Source organism: Malania oleifera, chromosome 8 (genome assembly GCF_029873635.1).
Source record: "Malania oleifera isolate guangnan ecotype guangnan chromosome 8, ASM2987363v1, whole genome shotgun sequence".
Classification (NCBI taxonomy): domain Eukaryota; kingdom Viridiplantae; phylum Streptophyta; class Magnoliopsida; order Santalales; family Ximeniaceae; genus Malania; species Malania oleifera.
This window is the reverse complement of record NC_080424.1, coordinates 9,960,229-9,977,933: the sequence shown is the minus strand read 5'-3', so window position 1 is coordinate 9,977,933 and position 17,705 is coordinate 9,960,229. Positions and strand designations below refer to the sequence as shown.

The following is a 17,705-nucleotide window of genomic DNA, read 5'->3' as shown; positions in this document are numbered from 1 at the left end:
CCTCCCTTCTCTCCCTCTCTTCCTTTCCTTTGTTTTCTTTCCCTCCTTCTCTAACTTTCTAAAACCCTCCTCTCTCCTTTTTCCTATCTTCTCTCTAACTCTCTCTTCTCATCTCCCTACTCTCCTCTTTTATCTCCCTTTTTTTCCTAGTTTTTTTTCCCTTTAGCTGCAACTGAAACCTCCCTGCTAATGCCCTACTGCCCCTTCTTCTTCTTCTTTGCTGCCGTGAAGCAACAACTCGAGAAGCCCCTTGATGTGCTGTGTTGCTGCACGAACCTGAGGAACAAGAAGCCACCAACCCGAGAAGCCCAGCTGAGAACTGCCAGCTGCTATGCCACCGCTGCTATTCTTGCTGAAGGTCCAAAGCAGCTGCCTCGACCCTATTGTTCCATGAGTAGCTACTGCCTCTTCTTCAAGCTCCTCTGCTACACCTGCTCCCAGTTTCTGCTCCTTGCTTCCATCTATTGCGCTACTCCTTTACTCACGGCCAACAACAGCTTTGCTGCTTCCTTCTCTAATGGCGTGTTCTCTCTCTCTCTCTCTCTCTCTCTCTCTCTCTCTCTCTCTCTCTCTCTCTCTCTCTCTCTCTCTCTCTCTTCCTTTGTCTTTTCTTTTGGTTGTCTTTTGTTATTGATATTAAAGATTTGAACACTTGTTAATTTTTTTTTTTGGGTGGAAATTTACTTAAAGTTTTAAATTTTTAAATTTTTTTTGGGTGTTATCATTAAAATATATTTCTTTCTTTGTCTCTTAATTATCATCCGCATTTGATTTAATTTTATGCTTGAGTAGTTTTTAGTTGATTAAAGTTCAGGTTGGTCTCTTGAAAGAAAAAAATAATAATAAAATATCAAAGAAAAAATAAATTTTCTTTATGATTTAAATTTGTTGTCTTTCTTTAGAAATTAAATTGTGTTGGGTTTCTTTAAGTTAAGTATAGGTTAAACAAAGTTTGGTTTTTTTTATTGTGTTTAGTTTATTGCTTAATCGTCAAAGTTTTAAATTTGGTTAAGTTCTTGATTGCATTAAAAATTTAGTCTTTGTTTGAGTTTGTGTCCGATTGAGTTTTTTTTTTTATTTTTTATTGCGTGCTAGAGTTATGCTTAAAACTATTGTTTTCAATCTCTTTCCGAAGTTCAATGCGTGTTTCAATTCTTGTTTGGTTATTAAACGTAGGATTTCCATTTCTCATTGTCAATTTAGTGCTTTTTAGGATTTAGAATTTAATTTTCATGTTCTTTTAGTTCGTAAAAGAAAACCTCAAACATCCTGAAAAACCTGAATTTGAACTGTGTTTAGTGACTTTTCATTTTCGATTGGAACTACACAAAATTTGAGATTAAACTGCATTCCCTAAGGAGATGATTTAACCTTTGGGCTAAATATTACACGATAGAACTCCTATACTTGGGATAGCTTTCGAGCTACTCATTTTTTTAGTGAGTCAAGTTTTTGACGCCGTTGCTGGGGAGTGCTAGTTTTAATTTCAAAATTTGTATTTTTTCAATTATTTTTTATTTTTCGTTAAATAAAAAATTAAAAAAAAATTGAAAATTTTGATCATGCTTGCTTGCTATTCTGTTGGTAAATTGCTATTGTCTACATTGATGTTTGATGCCCTGGATCCTAAATAATTCAAATAGATTGTCCAAAATTTCACTTAACACCAATAGTGACACACAAAGCACAGAATCTGACTATTCTCCTATTACTTTTTCGAGTGATTCTGAAATTGATTTGAACAGTCTGTTTGAACATTTTTTTGAGGAAGTCATGGCTACACCTGCACCATGTACACTTCAGGATTTTCTACAGCCTATACGCATATCTACACCTTCCTGCATTGTGTTACCAGAAGATGCACCAAACTTCACAATTAAGCATGGCATGTTATTTTTGATACCCCAGTTTCATGAGATGGATTCTGAGTCTATACCAACATTTGACAAATTTTGAGTTGGTCTACAGCACTTTCATTAATAGGGCTGGAACTGATGAGTATGTCAAACTTCGCTTGTTGCCTTTTTCTTTGAAAGATAAAGCAAAAATCTGGTTTAATTCTCTGCAACCTAACTTTATTACTAGCTAGGCTAAAATGCAGCATGAGTTCTTACATAAGTTCTTTCCTTTTCAGAGAACTCAATTCTTGTAGGAGTAGATAAGTCAGTTCATGCAAAGAGGTGACGAGACGTTCCAAGCATGCTGGGAGAGATTCAAGGACCTAATGAATATATGTCCGCGTCACGGATTTGAATCTTGGAGGTTAGTGAATTATTTTTATACTGCTTTAACCCCAAAATGTAAAAAGTTTGTCCAAACTATGTGCAACGAGGAGTTCTTCAGTAAGGAATCGGATGAGGCTCTATCATTCTTCGATTATTTAGCTAAAAGTGCCCAACAATGGAACACACGTCATGAACGGGCACCAATGGCAGCACAACCTCTCAGAGTGATCAGTGGTGGAGGTAGATACGAGGTCAAAGAGGAAACTTGTCTATAGGCTCTTGTTGCTGCGTTATCTAAGATACTAGAGGTTATGGAATCAGAAAAAGTGAAAGCTGAGGATTGCTCTATTTGTGAGACCTCAGACCACAGAATTCACAATTGTCATTTACTACCAGTTTGACAAGAGAGTAGATCTGATCAAGTGCAATCAGGGAATTTGGTCAACAAATCTCAGAATCAGTCATTCTCGAACACTTATAATCCTGGATGGAGGAATCACCGGAACCTCTCATAGAGGAATGATCAGTCTGGTTCATCTTCCTCATGGTATCATCAAGTTCCTCAATCTTATGCATCACCTCCGCAATCGTTATATCATCTAGTTGCGACTCCTCAACCGCAGTATCAGCCGCAACATATCTCTTAGAGTTACGCACCTTCGAGATTCCAACCAAATTTAGCTTCTATTGCAGCAAAGAAATCTCTTGATGATAGCATAACATAGATGGCGAACATGTTTCAGCAATTCATGCAGATTCACGTCACGGCCAACAATCAGAATAATCAAGCCTTTAGTGAGGTAAGATACACAATGAATAAGATAAGTACACAACTGAATACCTTAGAAAAAGGGAAATTTCCTACACAGCCTCAGCTTAATCCCCAGGTATATCGACAACAACAGCAACCGATGCACAATGTTTCAGAGGATGCTTTTGAGTTAGTTAAGGCAGTTATTACCTTGAGAAGCAGAAAGGAAATTTTTCATCCTGAAATGCCTATTGATCGACAAATAGTTACTCCAACACTTGAAGTGACAGCTGAGATAGATAAGGGGAAAAAAAAATCAGATGAATCAAGTTCAAGTTCAAAGAAGTCAGATAATAAGGAGGATGAGACTGTTAAGAAGTATCAACCTGTGGTACCCTATCCTCAACGGTTAACATCTGGTCAGAAAAATAAATATCACACTAAGATCCAAGAAATATTCAAATAGGTGAAGATCAACATTTCACTTTTGGATGTCATACAGCAAGTCCCTGCACATGCAAAATTTTTGAAAGACCTAGGCATAGTAAAAAAGGAAACTGAACGTGAATAAAAAGACTTTCTTGACTAAGCAAGTTAGTGCATTGATATTGAGTCAGACTCCGCAGAAACTTAGAGATCCCGGTTCTCCTACTATTTCTATCATGATTGGTGAATCTCGTATCGAGAGAGCTTTACTTGATTTGGGGAGCAGTGTGAACTTGCTCCCATATTTGATATATGAGCAACTGGGTTTAGGTGAGCTAAAGAAAACTATTATGATTCTACAGTTGGCAGATAGATCTGTAAAAGCTCCGCTAGGCGTTGTTGAAGATGTATTGGTTCAAGTTGACAAATTTTACTACCCCGTGGACTTCGTTGTTCTAGACATGCAGCAGCCAGTCTCCACCATATATCAGACCCTTATTATTCTTGGGTGACCATTCCTTGCTACTTCTAATACCTTGATTAATTGTCAAAGCAGAGTACTTAAGCTCACGTTTGGAAACATGACATTGGAAATGAACGTGTTCAATGCTCACAAGATGTCAAGAAACCAAGATCTTTGAAAACTTGTCCCTTATGAAAACATATTTAATTGTAGGATTCCTTTGACAAACTCTTTGTTTTATATTTGAAAACTATAAATTAGACTATTTCGTGCTGCCTTGCCTAGGACTGTCGGCTACTCCATGAAGGTAGGTTTCAACAATCAATTTTTCTCTCTAACAGTCCATGCATGGTTGACTAGCCTATGACACGGTTCGATTGATTTGAATATAGAACTAACTCTATTAGGTAGAAAAATGGTTAGTTTGACCTAAAACTCTATATATATGCCTTCTAAGTCTAAGAAACATTAGAAAACATATTTATATTGAATTTTCAAGTGCCTAAACTTTCTTTTCTTTTAATCTCTCTTTGCCTCATCTTGCTCACTATTGAGAGATTTCCTAAAAATTTTTGTGTCATCACTTGCAGATTCTTTAAGAGTTGTATTAATTGAATTTTAATTTGTATATCCTTCTTTGTGAGGATAAATTTCTATAGTAATCTATTTGTATTAACTTCACTTGTGATGCACTTAATATACTAATTTTTTCACACATAGCTAATCTCGAGGTCAGGTAAAGGAAGAGGGTTGCATTAAGTAGCTGACAACTAGCATAAAATTTTTCGAATCACTATGATATGATTCCTTATAAATAATTTGTTAGGGCATCCCCTACGAGCGACGCGTAGCACTATACCACCCGGGTGTAGTGAAAAGTGGGTGAGGGTAGGTTAGGTCGTTGCCTCGAAGCGACGCACCATGTTGGTGCCCGAGTAGGATGTCAAATATATAAAGGTTCCTACATCATTCTAGATGTGGGAAAGTAAGAAGCTAGCTCAGGAAATTATGATAATATTAGTAACTTGAAATATAGAGACACTTATGGGTAAAGGTATGGATTTGTGGAAACAATGATTAGAAGAAAAATTAATATAATTTGCCTTCAAGAAACTAAGTGGGTGGAGGAGAAAGCTAGAGAAATTGGTAAATCAGGATTTGAACTTTTGTACATTGGAAAAATAAAACATAAGAATAGAGTAGGAATTATTGTAGATAAAAACTTAAAAGATAGCATTGTTGATGTAAATAAAGTAGGGGATAGAATTATAAAAATCAAGATGGTATTAGGCCAAGAGATAATAAATATCATTAGTACTTATGCTCCTTAAGTATAGTAGAAAATGTTCAGACACAATTTGGAAGATATGGATAGTATTATGTAAGACATATCAGAGACTGAAAAAATATTCATAGGAGGAGATTTGAATGGACACGTAGGAAGGGATAATAAAGTTTATGAGAGGATACATAGAAGATATGGATATAGAGACAAAAATGAGCTTGGGGAGCTGATCTTAGACTTCACTATATCATATGATTTTATTATAATGAATATTTGCCTTAAGAAGAGAGAAGAACACTTAATAACCTTTAAAAGTGGACAAAATAGAAGTCAAATAGATTTTATTTTAACTAGGAGGGTAGATCGTTTATCATGCAAGGATTGTAAAGTTACTCTAGGTGAAAGTTTAACCACACAACATATAGTCTTAGAGTTAGATATATGTATTAAAAATGGAAGAAAAATGATAAAATAAACTAGTGTAAGAGAATTATGTGGTGGAAACTAAAGGGAGAAAATATAATAAAATTTAAAGATAAAATGATCAAATATGGAGATTGGACTATAAAAGATATGATAGATACAAATATTCTTTGGAGTACATTAGCTAGCTCTATTAAAAATATTGTAAAAGAGATTTTAGTTGAATGAAGAAGAAGATTCTCAAATAGCCAAAAAAGTTGGTAGAGGGATAAAGATGTCTAAAAAGTTGTAAAGACAAAAAGAATTTGGTATAAAATGTGGCAAAAATGCAAAAACATGGATTACTTTGAAAAGTATAAAGAGATGAGAAAAAATGCAAAAAAGGTCATTAATGAAACTAAACAAAAATCATTTAATATTTTGTATGATAGATTAGATACAAAAAAAAGGGAAAGAGATATAATTAAACTTGCTAAAACTAAAGAAATGAAGAGTAAGGATTTAGGAAATGTAAAATGTATAAAAAGTGAGGATGATATTGTCTTGGTTAAGGACGAAGACATAAAGATAGATGACGAAGTTACTTTAAAAAGTTATTTAATGAAAACCAAATTGAAAGTTTAAACTTAAAATTGACAAATGAAGAAAAGAATAGATGAGATTTATTCACAAAATTAGAATTAACGAAATTAAGTTTACACTAACAAAGATGAAAAATGGAAAATCTATAAGACCGGATAACATCCTAATTGAAGTTTGTAAATACTTAGGTGATAATGAAATTATATGGTTAACTAATTTATTTAACACAATTATAAAAACTAAGAAAATACGAAAAATTTGTTAAGCTTAAATGTGCTCATATGTCATCCCCAAAAACTATATATATTTGGTCCCCAAAAGATTAAATGGTTAGGGACGAAACTGACTCTTTCCCCTCAAAGAGTAACATTTAAAAACAACTACCTTTGTCTCTAAATATGCACTCGTGTCGTTCCTAAATATTATTTTTCACCTCCAATAGTCAAAATATAGTCATATTCATTTGGGGATGAAATCATACTTGTTCATCCTTAAATAGGTTTTAGGGAATTGCAAGTATCATCCTTAAATATAATTGATATGTTTAACCATTATCTCGAATGTAGTATATATCGTCCCTATAGTTCAATTATTCATCCGTACATTTAGAAATGAAAGTATCTTAAGTCCCAATTTATTAGTTTATTTTTTAAAAAAAAACCATTTCATTCTTCAACATACATGTCATGTCCCTAATTATATCGATTCATCCCTAAAAAGTCAATATTTAAGGACAAAAGTAAATTTCCATTCCAAAATAGTAATAGTTGGATACTTGTTTCAGCACAAAATTATCATGTATTGTCTCTAAAAACTACATATAACAAATAATTAATGAATTAATTTTATTTGGAAAAACACAATATATGTGTTTTAACAATCTAAAAGCAATAACCATCTTATACAATTGAGGTCCCAACAAATTAAAATGTCTTGTAGAAAATGATAAATGTAAATAATTCTTACACAAAAATTCCAATAAATCATGAACTTAAAATAAATAGAAAATGTCCAAGAAGTTGATAACCAATTTTTATGCATTTCTTTGAGTCGGCTCTTCCTCGATTGTCATTTTCCAACTCTTCAACTTGCATTTGACTGAATAGAAATTAAATAATAAATATTTAGTTAGCCTATTTATAAAGAGATATCCGAAAAAATGCAATATTGTTAATAGTGAAAGAATAATATTTAATGAGATTAAATTATTCAAAAAAATTTGGGTTATGTAAATAAACAAACCTAGATACTAAAATAGATGACCCTCAGCATCATATTCAATGCCACCACTATCATTGTTATCTTCATTTCCTGAAACAATTTATAAAAAATTTCAATTGTATGAAATATTAATGTTCAAAAAATACATTTGTAAACATTATCTCATTCCACCTTCTATGGTAGTGGGTAGATGAAAGTCTAATTTAGACAAAGCATTAAAAATTATATCATACTCCTTTTGTCGTCTACTTGGATCTGAACATCATGTAATGAATCCCTCAACTTGCTTGATTCGCCTCGTGACTTCTTCAATGTACACTTTTCTTGCATTTGATGCCTTTGATGAACTTGGATTTGGACATACTAGTTAAAAGGACACATTTTTCTTTTAGTAATGAAAATTTTTAATTACAAAGAAGCGTTCCATAACATAATGAACAAAAAGTTAGTAAAATTATTGACATGTAAGTAGTGAAGTGACTGTACATGTAAACAGTGCATGCTCAACCATGTTAAACCTTTCATTAAACACCAACCTCACTATTGTATTCCACAAATAGACTCTACACAACTAGTCAACAACATAAGATCATATACCAAAACCACAACTCAAATTCATTGAAGCCTTTAGTATGTCTCCAACTGCCCCTAACCAGCTGGCTTTAATTTAAAACCAGAAAAGTCTGTGTGTGCGCAGTCCGTGTGCGCGCGAGCGCGCATGTGTTAACGAAGAAATGTAGAATTGTGATTTCAGCTGAGGATGTTATACAAGCAGCACCCAAACTGTCACTACTCATTATGGATTTTATGCAGCAGCGGCGACACTTAAATAAATTACAACTACTCTTAAGCATGGAGATTCTATGCTGAATCTATAGTGCCCAATAAACTGTTGTTTATTGTGTTTTAGATAACACTATATATTAGCTTACAAATGAAGAAATTGCAGTGCCCAGTGGATGTTTACAGTGCTTTAAGTAGCAGTGTTCATAAGAACAGCCAATAATACAAGAAATTAAATTGCCTTCATCTGAATGGGCAAAATAGTACCATATTAATGCATTTGATTCCAATATCATTGTTTCATTTTCAGATCACTTTGAACATCCTAAGATTTCACTAACATTCACAAAATCATCTAGTGATGCTTAGAATATGTGATTTCTTCCTGCCAACTTTATGAACTTCATGCCTTGATTGGTTTTACATAAGAAGATATTAAACATAACACATCCAAAAATTTTTCATGGGATTCCAAACTGCCATAAGCGTGTTCCTGTAGAAACAATGCCCTTAACCTCTTTTTTTTGTTTCACTCATGGAGTTATAAAGCATTTCTTCTCTCTGGAGCAAAATTTGTAAGTCATTTGTAATTCAAACAACCATTCTTCCAAGCTTCACTTTTCATGAGCGTCGGTCTGGGAGTAGAGTCTAGAGGGGGAGTGAATGGACTCTTTCGCATATGTTTTATTTTCTCTACAAAATATAAATATTGGCTAAATACAAGTAATTATATCACAATATATAAAATATAAATCATGTACAAGACATAAATAAGAGTATAGAGAAGAGAAGCTAAACACCGATGATTTAACGTGGTTCGGCACTCAGCCTACGTCCACGCCTTGAAACACACTCAAGGATTCCGCAATCCACTACAAACTCCTGTCGCGATGTCCCGGAACCCGTGTGCCCCGAGCAACGAAATTAAAATCATTTTTAATTTTCAAGGAAAAATAGGGAATGTTGGAGTCGCCACTAACCTTTTAGTGTGGTTAGAACACATGATTACTACCCCGTTAGGGTTAGAATGGGTCTACGTTACTAGAACTGGGGTCGGGAGTTCGGTTACGCGAGGGGAAGGTACGAGCACCACCTACGCGCCCGTTCTTAAGAACGGTACCTAATTAATTTAGAATTATCCTCAAGTTAATCTAAAAAGTCTTTAAAATTACTCCTCTAGTGAATTTACTAATACACAAGTAAAATAAACAAATAAATAAATAAATCATACAAAAATATACGTAATATATAAATATTTACATATTCCCTCAGAACTAAAGGTACGTGAAGCCCGAAAGCTCATACCCCCGCATTAAAATCATAGGAATGAAAAAATCAAAAATACTTAATAACAAAAATATAATAATAATAATAATAATAATAATAATAAATGATCATAAAATAATAATAATGATAGTAATAGTAATGATCTACAATAATAATAATAATAATAATAATAATAATAATAATAATATTAATATTAATAACTCGACACATGTATATATACGTATGATAATAATGAATAGCATGTACCCTAATATATGGAAATAATAATATGTGACTATACACACGCTAATATACATATATACTTGCACAAAAATGATAGTAATAATAATACCGCGTTCCAAGATATACAATATTAGCCCACCTCTAAAAATATACGTATGTATGTATATATAATAATTATGGCAATAATACTATTAGTAATAATAAGCATATATTAACAATACTAAACCTGCCTTAATATTAACATATAATTAATGAAAACATGTACAATATGGAAATAATTAAAGAAATAAATTAATCTTGTAATTAACATGTAAGCTATATAATCTGGAAACTACCCAATTCGAAAATCAATATATGGACATGCAAGAATAAGTATGACAATGAATTAATCATTAATGTGCAATAATATACAATGCAATTGATAACAATAATAATATAAATATATAAACAACACTCAACAATAATTGATCCAAGACCCCAATTAAATATAAATAATAAAGATGAATAATGTAATAACAATTAGACAAACCTAACGATGTGAATACAATAAATCAAAAACCCTAAATATATAACCAATACAATGACAATAAATCCAAAACCTATATATACAATGAAAAAAAAGAAAATACTTAAACTCACATAAAGACAATAATATAAATAATAAAACTAAATTTACAATGGTAAATAATATCATAATGTTTAATAAATGTACAAACGATAAAAATCAAATGTATGATCAAAATATTAAATATAAACACCTTAAATATTAGAATGATAATAACAATACGATCAACATATAAAAGAAAACAAGAAAAAAAAATCCTGCAATAAATAAAAAATTGAGGTTAGATGTAAACTTGAATATACATTATTATGAAAGAAAAAAAAAATCCTGCAAAAAAATAAATATAAATATAAATATAAATAAATAAAACCAAAAGAAATATACATATATATATATATATATATATATATGATATGCCCATAATAAATCACACTAATAAGGGCAGGTCAACGCCTGTCCCATACTTTCTCCAAGTCTGACTTTCTGACGAGTGATTAGCTCCGACCTAATAAAGAGAAGGAGAGATTCACGCCGACGCCCTTAAAAACCGAGTAATAGGCGCACGCACGTATGGCCGAAGAGCGATTCGCGCCCCCACGCAATAAATCCGAGCCAACCAGCGGTCAACTCAAGCCCCTATAAGTAGGGACTGGGGATACAAGCAAAGGTAAGTCACATAACACTATTCTACTGTTGCATTTAGCCTTCCTAAAAGCCTTCCTCTTACTTAGGCATCGGAGTGATCCCCCGGAGTACACCCCGGGTCCTCCAAGCCTTTGTTCTTTTCTTCTTTCAGGTCAACGAGAGTCGAAGGAGCATCCCAACCATTTTTTTTTACCCCGCAACAGTTGGCGCCGTCTATGGGAAGTTACTTTTAGAAGGCGATATTATCTTGCTCTTGACTTTCAAACATTCAAGCAATGCCAACCTCACGCAATTCCACCTCTTTCCCTGATAACAAAGAACCATCCCAATCCATCCAATGGACCTCCGATTCATCTGGTGTCAGTAGGGAGGAGTTCCTTGCCTTCCAGAAGGAAATGAAGGACATGCTCAACCAACTCTTACAACAGAAGAGTCAATAGGGGCACGTCCTTCCCCAACCGCAAAAGAAACCCAGCGCAGATAAACAAGCTGACGAACTAAGGGAGAAAGAAGAGAAAACTCAACCCAGCAAGAAGGTAGAAGATGCAAATAGCGTGGACGTCAACCAACAAAGATCCACCGAGCTCGAGGAAAGAATAAAGAAGATAGATTACATAGAGAAGATGATGAAAGAGGGTAGAACCAGGCCCTACCATGGGGAAACATCCCTAAAGTGCGCGGAATCTCCGTTCAGCAAAGAGATCATGGAAGCTCCATTACCCAGCAGATTCAAGATGCCCACCTTTGAGAGATACGAAGGTTTGTCTGACCCCATTGATCACTTGGAAAATTTCAAAATGTTAATGCAGCTGCAAGGAGCTCCGGACGCCATCATGTGCCGAGCGTTTGCTACCACCCTTAAGGGTACCGCCAGAGACTGGTATCGAACTCTTCGACCAGGATCTGTTGGTTCCTTCCAAGGGATGGAGCAAATGTTCATCGGCCATTTCCTTAGTAGCCGGAGAGTTGCCAAAACAACAAGCCATCTAATGAGTATGGTGCAAGGGGACCGGGAGACTTTAAAGAACTTCATGCACCGTTTCAACACAGCGACCTTAGAAATCCACAACTTGGATATGGGGGTAGCCTTGGCCGCCCTGACAACGGCTCTCCAACTCGGAAGTTTCTTATACTCCCTTGGAAAAAAACCTCCAGTAGACATGGGGGAGTTAATGATTCGAGCAGAGAAATACATAAACCTAGAGGAGATAATGGACACGAGAGGAAATCGTCTAGAGCGGAAAAGGAGAAACAACGGCAGAGAATCTGGAGACGCGTAAAGACCTACAAAAAGGCATGAAACTAGTGCGCTGCAAACAGGTCAAAAGAGTAGAGGACAGCACAACAAGTTCTCCACCTACACACCTCTAAATGTACTGCGCTCAGAGTTGCTGATGCAGATCAAAAAGAAGGACTACGTCTCATGGCCCGAACCTATGCGAACGCCTCTACATAAGCGGAACATGTCCAAGTTCTGTGCATTCCATAGGGATCACGGCCACGACACAGAAGAATGCATTCATCTGAAGAAAGAAATCGAAGTCCTAATAAGAAGGGGACATCTGTCAAGATTTGTCAAGAAAGAAAATTCACAAAGGGAATCAATCGAGCAGAGGAGGCACGGCGCAAAAGAGAAGGAAGAGCAAGCTATTGGGGAAATTGCGGTGATCTTCGGAGGATCCGCCAGTGAAGGAGATAGTGGAAGTGCACGCAAAAGATATGCTAAACAGGTGCTGACGATAGAAAAGGGGGAAACCAGTAACAAACGAAACAAGAAAGGTGACGTCATAACCTTTGACAGCGGAGATGAAGAGGGAGTGCAGCAACCGCATGATGACGCACTAGTGCTCTCCCTACTCGTAGCCAATTACATGGTTAGGCGTATACTGGTAGACAATGGGAGCTCAGCCAACATCATGTTCTGGTCGGTCTTGGTAGGGATGAAGATCGGCAAGGAACGATTGAAGCCCGTCTCGACCCCTTTGGTAGGATTTAGGGGAGACACTGTTCACCCCTTGGGAACCATCACGTTACCAGTGACAATAGGGACGACCCCGCAGTAGGTAACAACGTTGACAGAGTTCCTGGTGGTTGACCGACCTTCGATGTACAATGTCATCTTGGGTCGTCCATTCCTTAACGCAGTTCGAGCGGTAACATCAACATACCACCTCAAAGTTAAGTTCCCTACACCACAAGGAATAGGATATGCCAAAGGAGATCAGGCCGCTGCCCGGAGTTGCTATGTAATGGCCTTGAAAGGGAAGATGGAGGCCAAAGAAGCTCTAACGGTGGAAGACCTGGAGGTCAGAGGAGAGTATCCCCAGATCAGTACATTACACGAAGATATCAAACACATACCACTGCAAGGCCATCAGGAGAGAAGTGTACAGATTGGGAATCACTTGCCCGATACTTTGAAAGCAGAGTTGACTGAACTCTTGGACGAATTCTCTGATTTGTTCGCATGGTCGGCTGCAGAAATGCCCGGCATCGACCCTGCTGTGATAGAGCACAGGTTGCAGGTCAACCCCAACCACCGACCTGTAAAAAAGAAAAAAAGGAGCTTCGCGATGGAACGGATCAAAATAATTGACGAAGAGGTGACGAAACTATTGCAGGCCAACGTCATCCGAAAAGTGGACTACCCCGAGTGGCTGAGCAATGTGGTCCTAGTCAGAAAGCCCAATGGAAAATGGCGCACCTGCATAGACTTCACGGACTTGAATAAAGCGTGCCCAAAGGACAGCTTTCCTCTCCCTCGAATTGATCAACTAGTGGATTCGACCTCGGGACACGAGCTCCTCAGCTTCATGAACGCTTACTCAGGGTACAACCAAATCCCTATGAGTCCCGCGGATGAGGAAAAAACTTCTTTCGTCACCGAAAGGGGTTTATATTGTTACCAGGTGATGCCCTTCAGCTTAAAAAATGCGGGGGCCACATATCAGAGGCTAGTGAAAAAGATTTTTAAAGAACAGCTCGGAAAGACAATGGAAGCTTACGTGGACGATATGTTGGTGAAGAGCATGGAAGCAGGGCAACATTGTAAAGACCTGAGGGAAACGTTCGAGCTCCTCCGCCGGTACCACATGAGGTTGAATCCCTCGAAGTGCATGTTCGGCGTTTCTGCAGGTAAATTCCTGGGCTTTATGGTGACTCACAGAGGTATAGAAGCAAATCCGGATAAAATACGAGCGCTGCTAGAGATGGAAGCTCCAAGGACTAAAAAGGAGATACAAGTTCTGACCAGAAGGATAGCCTCCCTCAGTAGATTTATCTCCTGCTCAGGCGATAAAGGCTTACCTTTCTTTAGAGCACTGCGGAAGAAGGGAGGATTCGAATGGGGGGAAGATTAGGAGGTAGCCTTCGAGCAGCTTAAGCAATACCTCGGATCCCCTCCTCTCTTGACAAAAGCAAAGAATGGGGAAGACCTCTATCTATACATAGCTTCCACAGAGAATGCCGTCAGCTCGATCTTGGTCCGGGAAGAGGGTAGAAAGCACCAGCCTATATATTACACAAGTAAGGTGTTAAGTGGCGCTGAAAAGAACTATTGTACGGTGGAAAAAGCCGCCTTCTCCATCATCTGTGCAGCGCGCAAATTAAGACCCTATTTTCAAGCCCATAGGGTTGTTGTGTTAACAAACCTGCCCATGAGACAAATTCTACAGCGACCGGAGAGTTCAGGGAGAATGACGAGGTGGTCGGTAGAATTAAGTGAATTCGACATACAATATCAACCGAGGCCCACGGTCAAGGCTCAGGTACTCACGGATTTTACAGCAGAAAGGCTCCCCGAGTCATCCACCAAGTCGGAGGAGTGGACACTGCACGTTGATGGGTCCTCTAATGCTGCTGGAGGGGGAGCCGGGTTCATCCTTTCTGATCTGGAGGGCAATGAAACTCTCTTCGCCCTAAAACTGGAGTTCTCAGCAACCAACAACGAAGCGGAGTACGAAGCCCTGTTAGCCGGCCTGCGACTGGCGGAAGCATTAGGGGTGGCACAGATCAAAGTACTGAGTGATTCCCAGCTGGTGGTAGAGCAACTCAAAGGAGAATTCGAAGCTAGGGATCCAAGAATGAAGAAATATCTCTCCAAGGCAAGAGAATACATAGAGGCATTCATCTAGTTCGACATAGAACACGTACCTAGAGAAGAAAATAAAAAGGCGGACGCACTAGCGAAATTAGCCTCGACAACCAGTTCGGAATGGAAAGACACTATCTATCTTGAACGCATAGGAAAACCCTCATACGAGGAGGACAAAATTAACTCAGTGGCGTCCGAATTCAGCAAGGACGATTGGAGAGCGTCCTTATTCCTGTACCTCCAGGACGGATCCTTACCAAGAGATAATAAGGAGGCTCAAAAGGTGAGGAAAAAAGCTGCAAGATATACGTTGATGGGACGGGAGCTCTACAGGCGATCCCTTACACTGCCCTACCTCCGATGTTTAAGCAAAGACGAAGGGGAATACATACTACGAGAAATCCACGAAGGAGTATGCGGAAACCACCTTGCTAGTAAGGCTCTAGCCCACAAAGCTATGCGACAGGGATTTTACTGGCCCACAATGAGGAAGGACGCGGTTGAGCTCGTAAAAAAATGTGACAGATGTCAAAGGTGCGCAATTGTACCACACGCCCCCTCAAGTCTACTCTCTCCTCTAACCAGTCCCTGCCCTTTTGCTCAGTGGGGGATAGATATCCTTGGACCTCTTCCACAGACGACTGGCCAGAAAAAATTCTTGTTGGTAGCAATAGATTATTTCACTAAGTGGGTAGAGGCCGAACCCCTAGCCACCATAACAGAGCGGAATATTACACGCTTCGTGTGGACCTCATTAGTCTGCCGCTATGGTATTCCCTTAGCGATAGTTACAGACCACGGGAAGCAGTTCGACAACGAGCACTTCAAAAAGTTCTGTTCGGACCTATCTATTAAGCTTCTCTTCACGTTAGCGGCGCACCCCCAGAGCAATGGACAAGTAGAGAACATGAATCGGACGATTCTGCACGGACTGAGGACCCGACTCGAATCCATGCAAGGCAGATGGACAGAGGAGCTCCCTTCCCTTATATGGGCGTATCACACCACCAAGAGAGCAGCAACAGGGGAAACCCCGTTCATGCTTGTTTTCGGCGCAGAAGCAGTCATCCCAGCAGAGGTGGGCATACCCTCTTGGCGAAGGAAATACTTTAACGAACAGACCAACAGTGAGGAGCTCAAGTCAGAAATAGACCTACTGGAAGAGAGACAGGATCAGGCGAGTTTAAAAGTTGCAGCGTACCAGCAGAGGGTAGCAAAGTACTACAACAACCGCGTCAAAATAAGGAATTTCCATTCAGGAGATTTAGTCCTAAGGAAGAGGCGAAACAATCCGTCCGAGCAGGGGTCGTACAAGTTAAAGCCTAACTGGGAGGGCCCATACAAGGTCACAACAGAAATAAAACTCGGAACATACAAGTTGGAAGATGTAGGGGGAAAAGAAGTTAAGAACACATGGAACTCTGAAATGTTAAAGAAATACTATTCTTAAAAAACCGCTTCTTGCAGCGCTGTAATAAAAGTGTCGCTTACAAAAGTTGCACTACATCAATAAAGGATGAAAAATTCAAAATACATATTTTGTTCCTACAAACTAATTTGCTTTGCTCCCTTCTCCAGCTTCCTCCTCCTCCCCTTCTTCATCCTCTTCCAGATCCTCCGCAGACTCGGGGCTCTCTTCGCCATAGCCATGAGAGCTTACACCATCAAGAGGGATCTCGGGATGTTTAGTCCTTACTTGATCACGACACCTCCTGAATCCAACTCGGTAAGCTTTAGAGGTGTCGATAACAAATTGGTTGGAGTCCTTGTATTTCTTCACTGCAGTTCGGGAAGCAGAAGCAGCAGCAGTAGCTTCTCGGGCAGGAAGTTCCTCCCTACGAAGGCGATCGATCTCTGCCTTCAAAGCTTGCTCGCGGATATCGGCCTCGTGCAGTTCGTTCTGAGCGAGGACATATTTTTCCTGTGCATCCAGTGTCTGGCAATACATCTCCGCGACTTTCTCCTCCTGGGCCAGAGCCATCGTCGCCAGCTATGGAAAAATGCAAAGTATGGAACAGTTAGCAAGAGCAGGCGTAAGCCTAAAAAAAAAAAATATTATAAAGCAAGTAAAGTAGACACCTGGTACGAAGTGTGGCGGATTTTCGCCGAGAGAGCGTCAGGAAGGGTACATTGGGCCTGCACAAAGTCCTCAGCATGCACAGCCCGACGGAGAGCAGACGCAGAACAGGTCGGCTCGTGAAAAATGGCTTCCACTTGAGCTTGCGAGTGCGTTGGAGGAGCAGCATGGACCTCGTCAGTAAGGGCGCCGGAATCACCTACTGCAGGGGCTTCCCTTTAAGAGGATTCTCCTTCGACCTCTCTTCTCTTCTTCCTACTCCTACTCACCCTTTGCTTTCTAGCTTCTCCCATGAGCGATTCATACCTGGTGAAGTCCATATCTGCGAGTATAAAAAAGAAATGGAGTAAGAACACCCACAGTAAAGATAACACCTGAACGTACACATACACAAAATCAGAGGAGAGAATGACTTGAGGAAACGGGGCTGATTCCCCATTGCACAAGGACACGCTCCTGGAGCAGCTCCTCATGAGGGATAATACCTCGTTCACCGAGTGTACGAAGTTCTTTCAGGGTGGCTTGCTCTTCGGGGGAAAGTCTGGGGAGGAGATGGCGCACCCGAACTACAAGGGAAAAAGGGGTGAAAGGAGAAAAAATGGGTTAGACGGATAACCTACTTGTAAGCCCTGAAAAAGAGGGTGGGGAAAGATAACA

At 38.6% G+C, this 17,705-nt stretch overlaps 1 protein-coding gene across 1 annotated transcript; it reads left to right on the top strand.

Annotated features, from left to right (window-relative positions):
* The first annotated feature begins 2,950 nt into the window (after nt 1-2,950).
* On the top strand, nt 2,951-12,158 carry LOC131162577 (uncharacterized). Its single transcript, XM_058119192.1, has 2 exons — nt 2,951-3,025; nt 11,688-12,158. The coding sequence occupies exons 1-2, from the start codon at nt 2,951-2,953 to the stop codon at nt 12,156-12,158; spliced, it is 546 nt and encodes a 181-aa protein (XP_057975175.1).
* Nucleotides 12,159-17,705: the final 5,547 nt, after the last annotated feature.

Coding starts and splice junctions, on each gene's coding strand:
- LOC131162577 (XM_058119192.1), top strand. CDS start 2,951: ATGGCGAACATGTTTCAGCAATTCATGCAGATTCACGTCACGGCCAAC. Junction 3,026..11,687: donor ATAATCAAGCCTTTAGTGAG/GTAAGATACACA, acceptor ATGTTAATGCAG/CTGCAAGGAGCTCCGGACGC.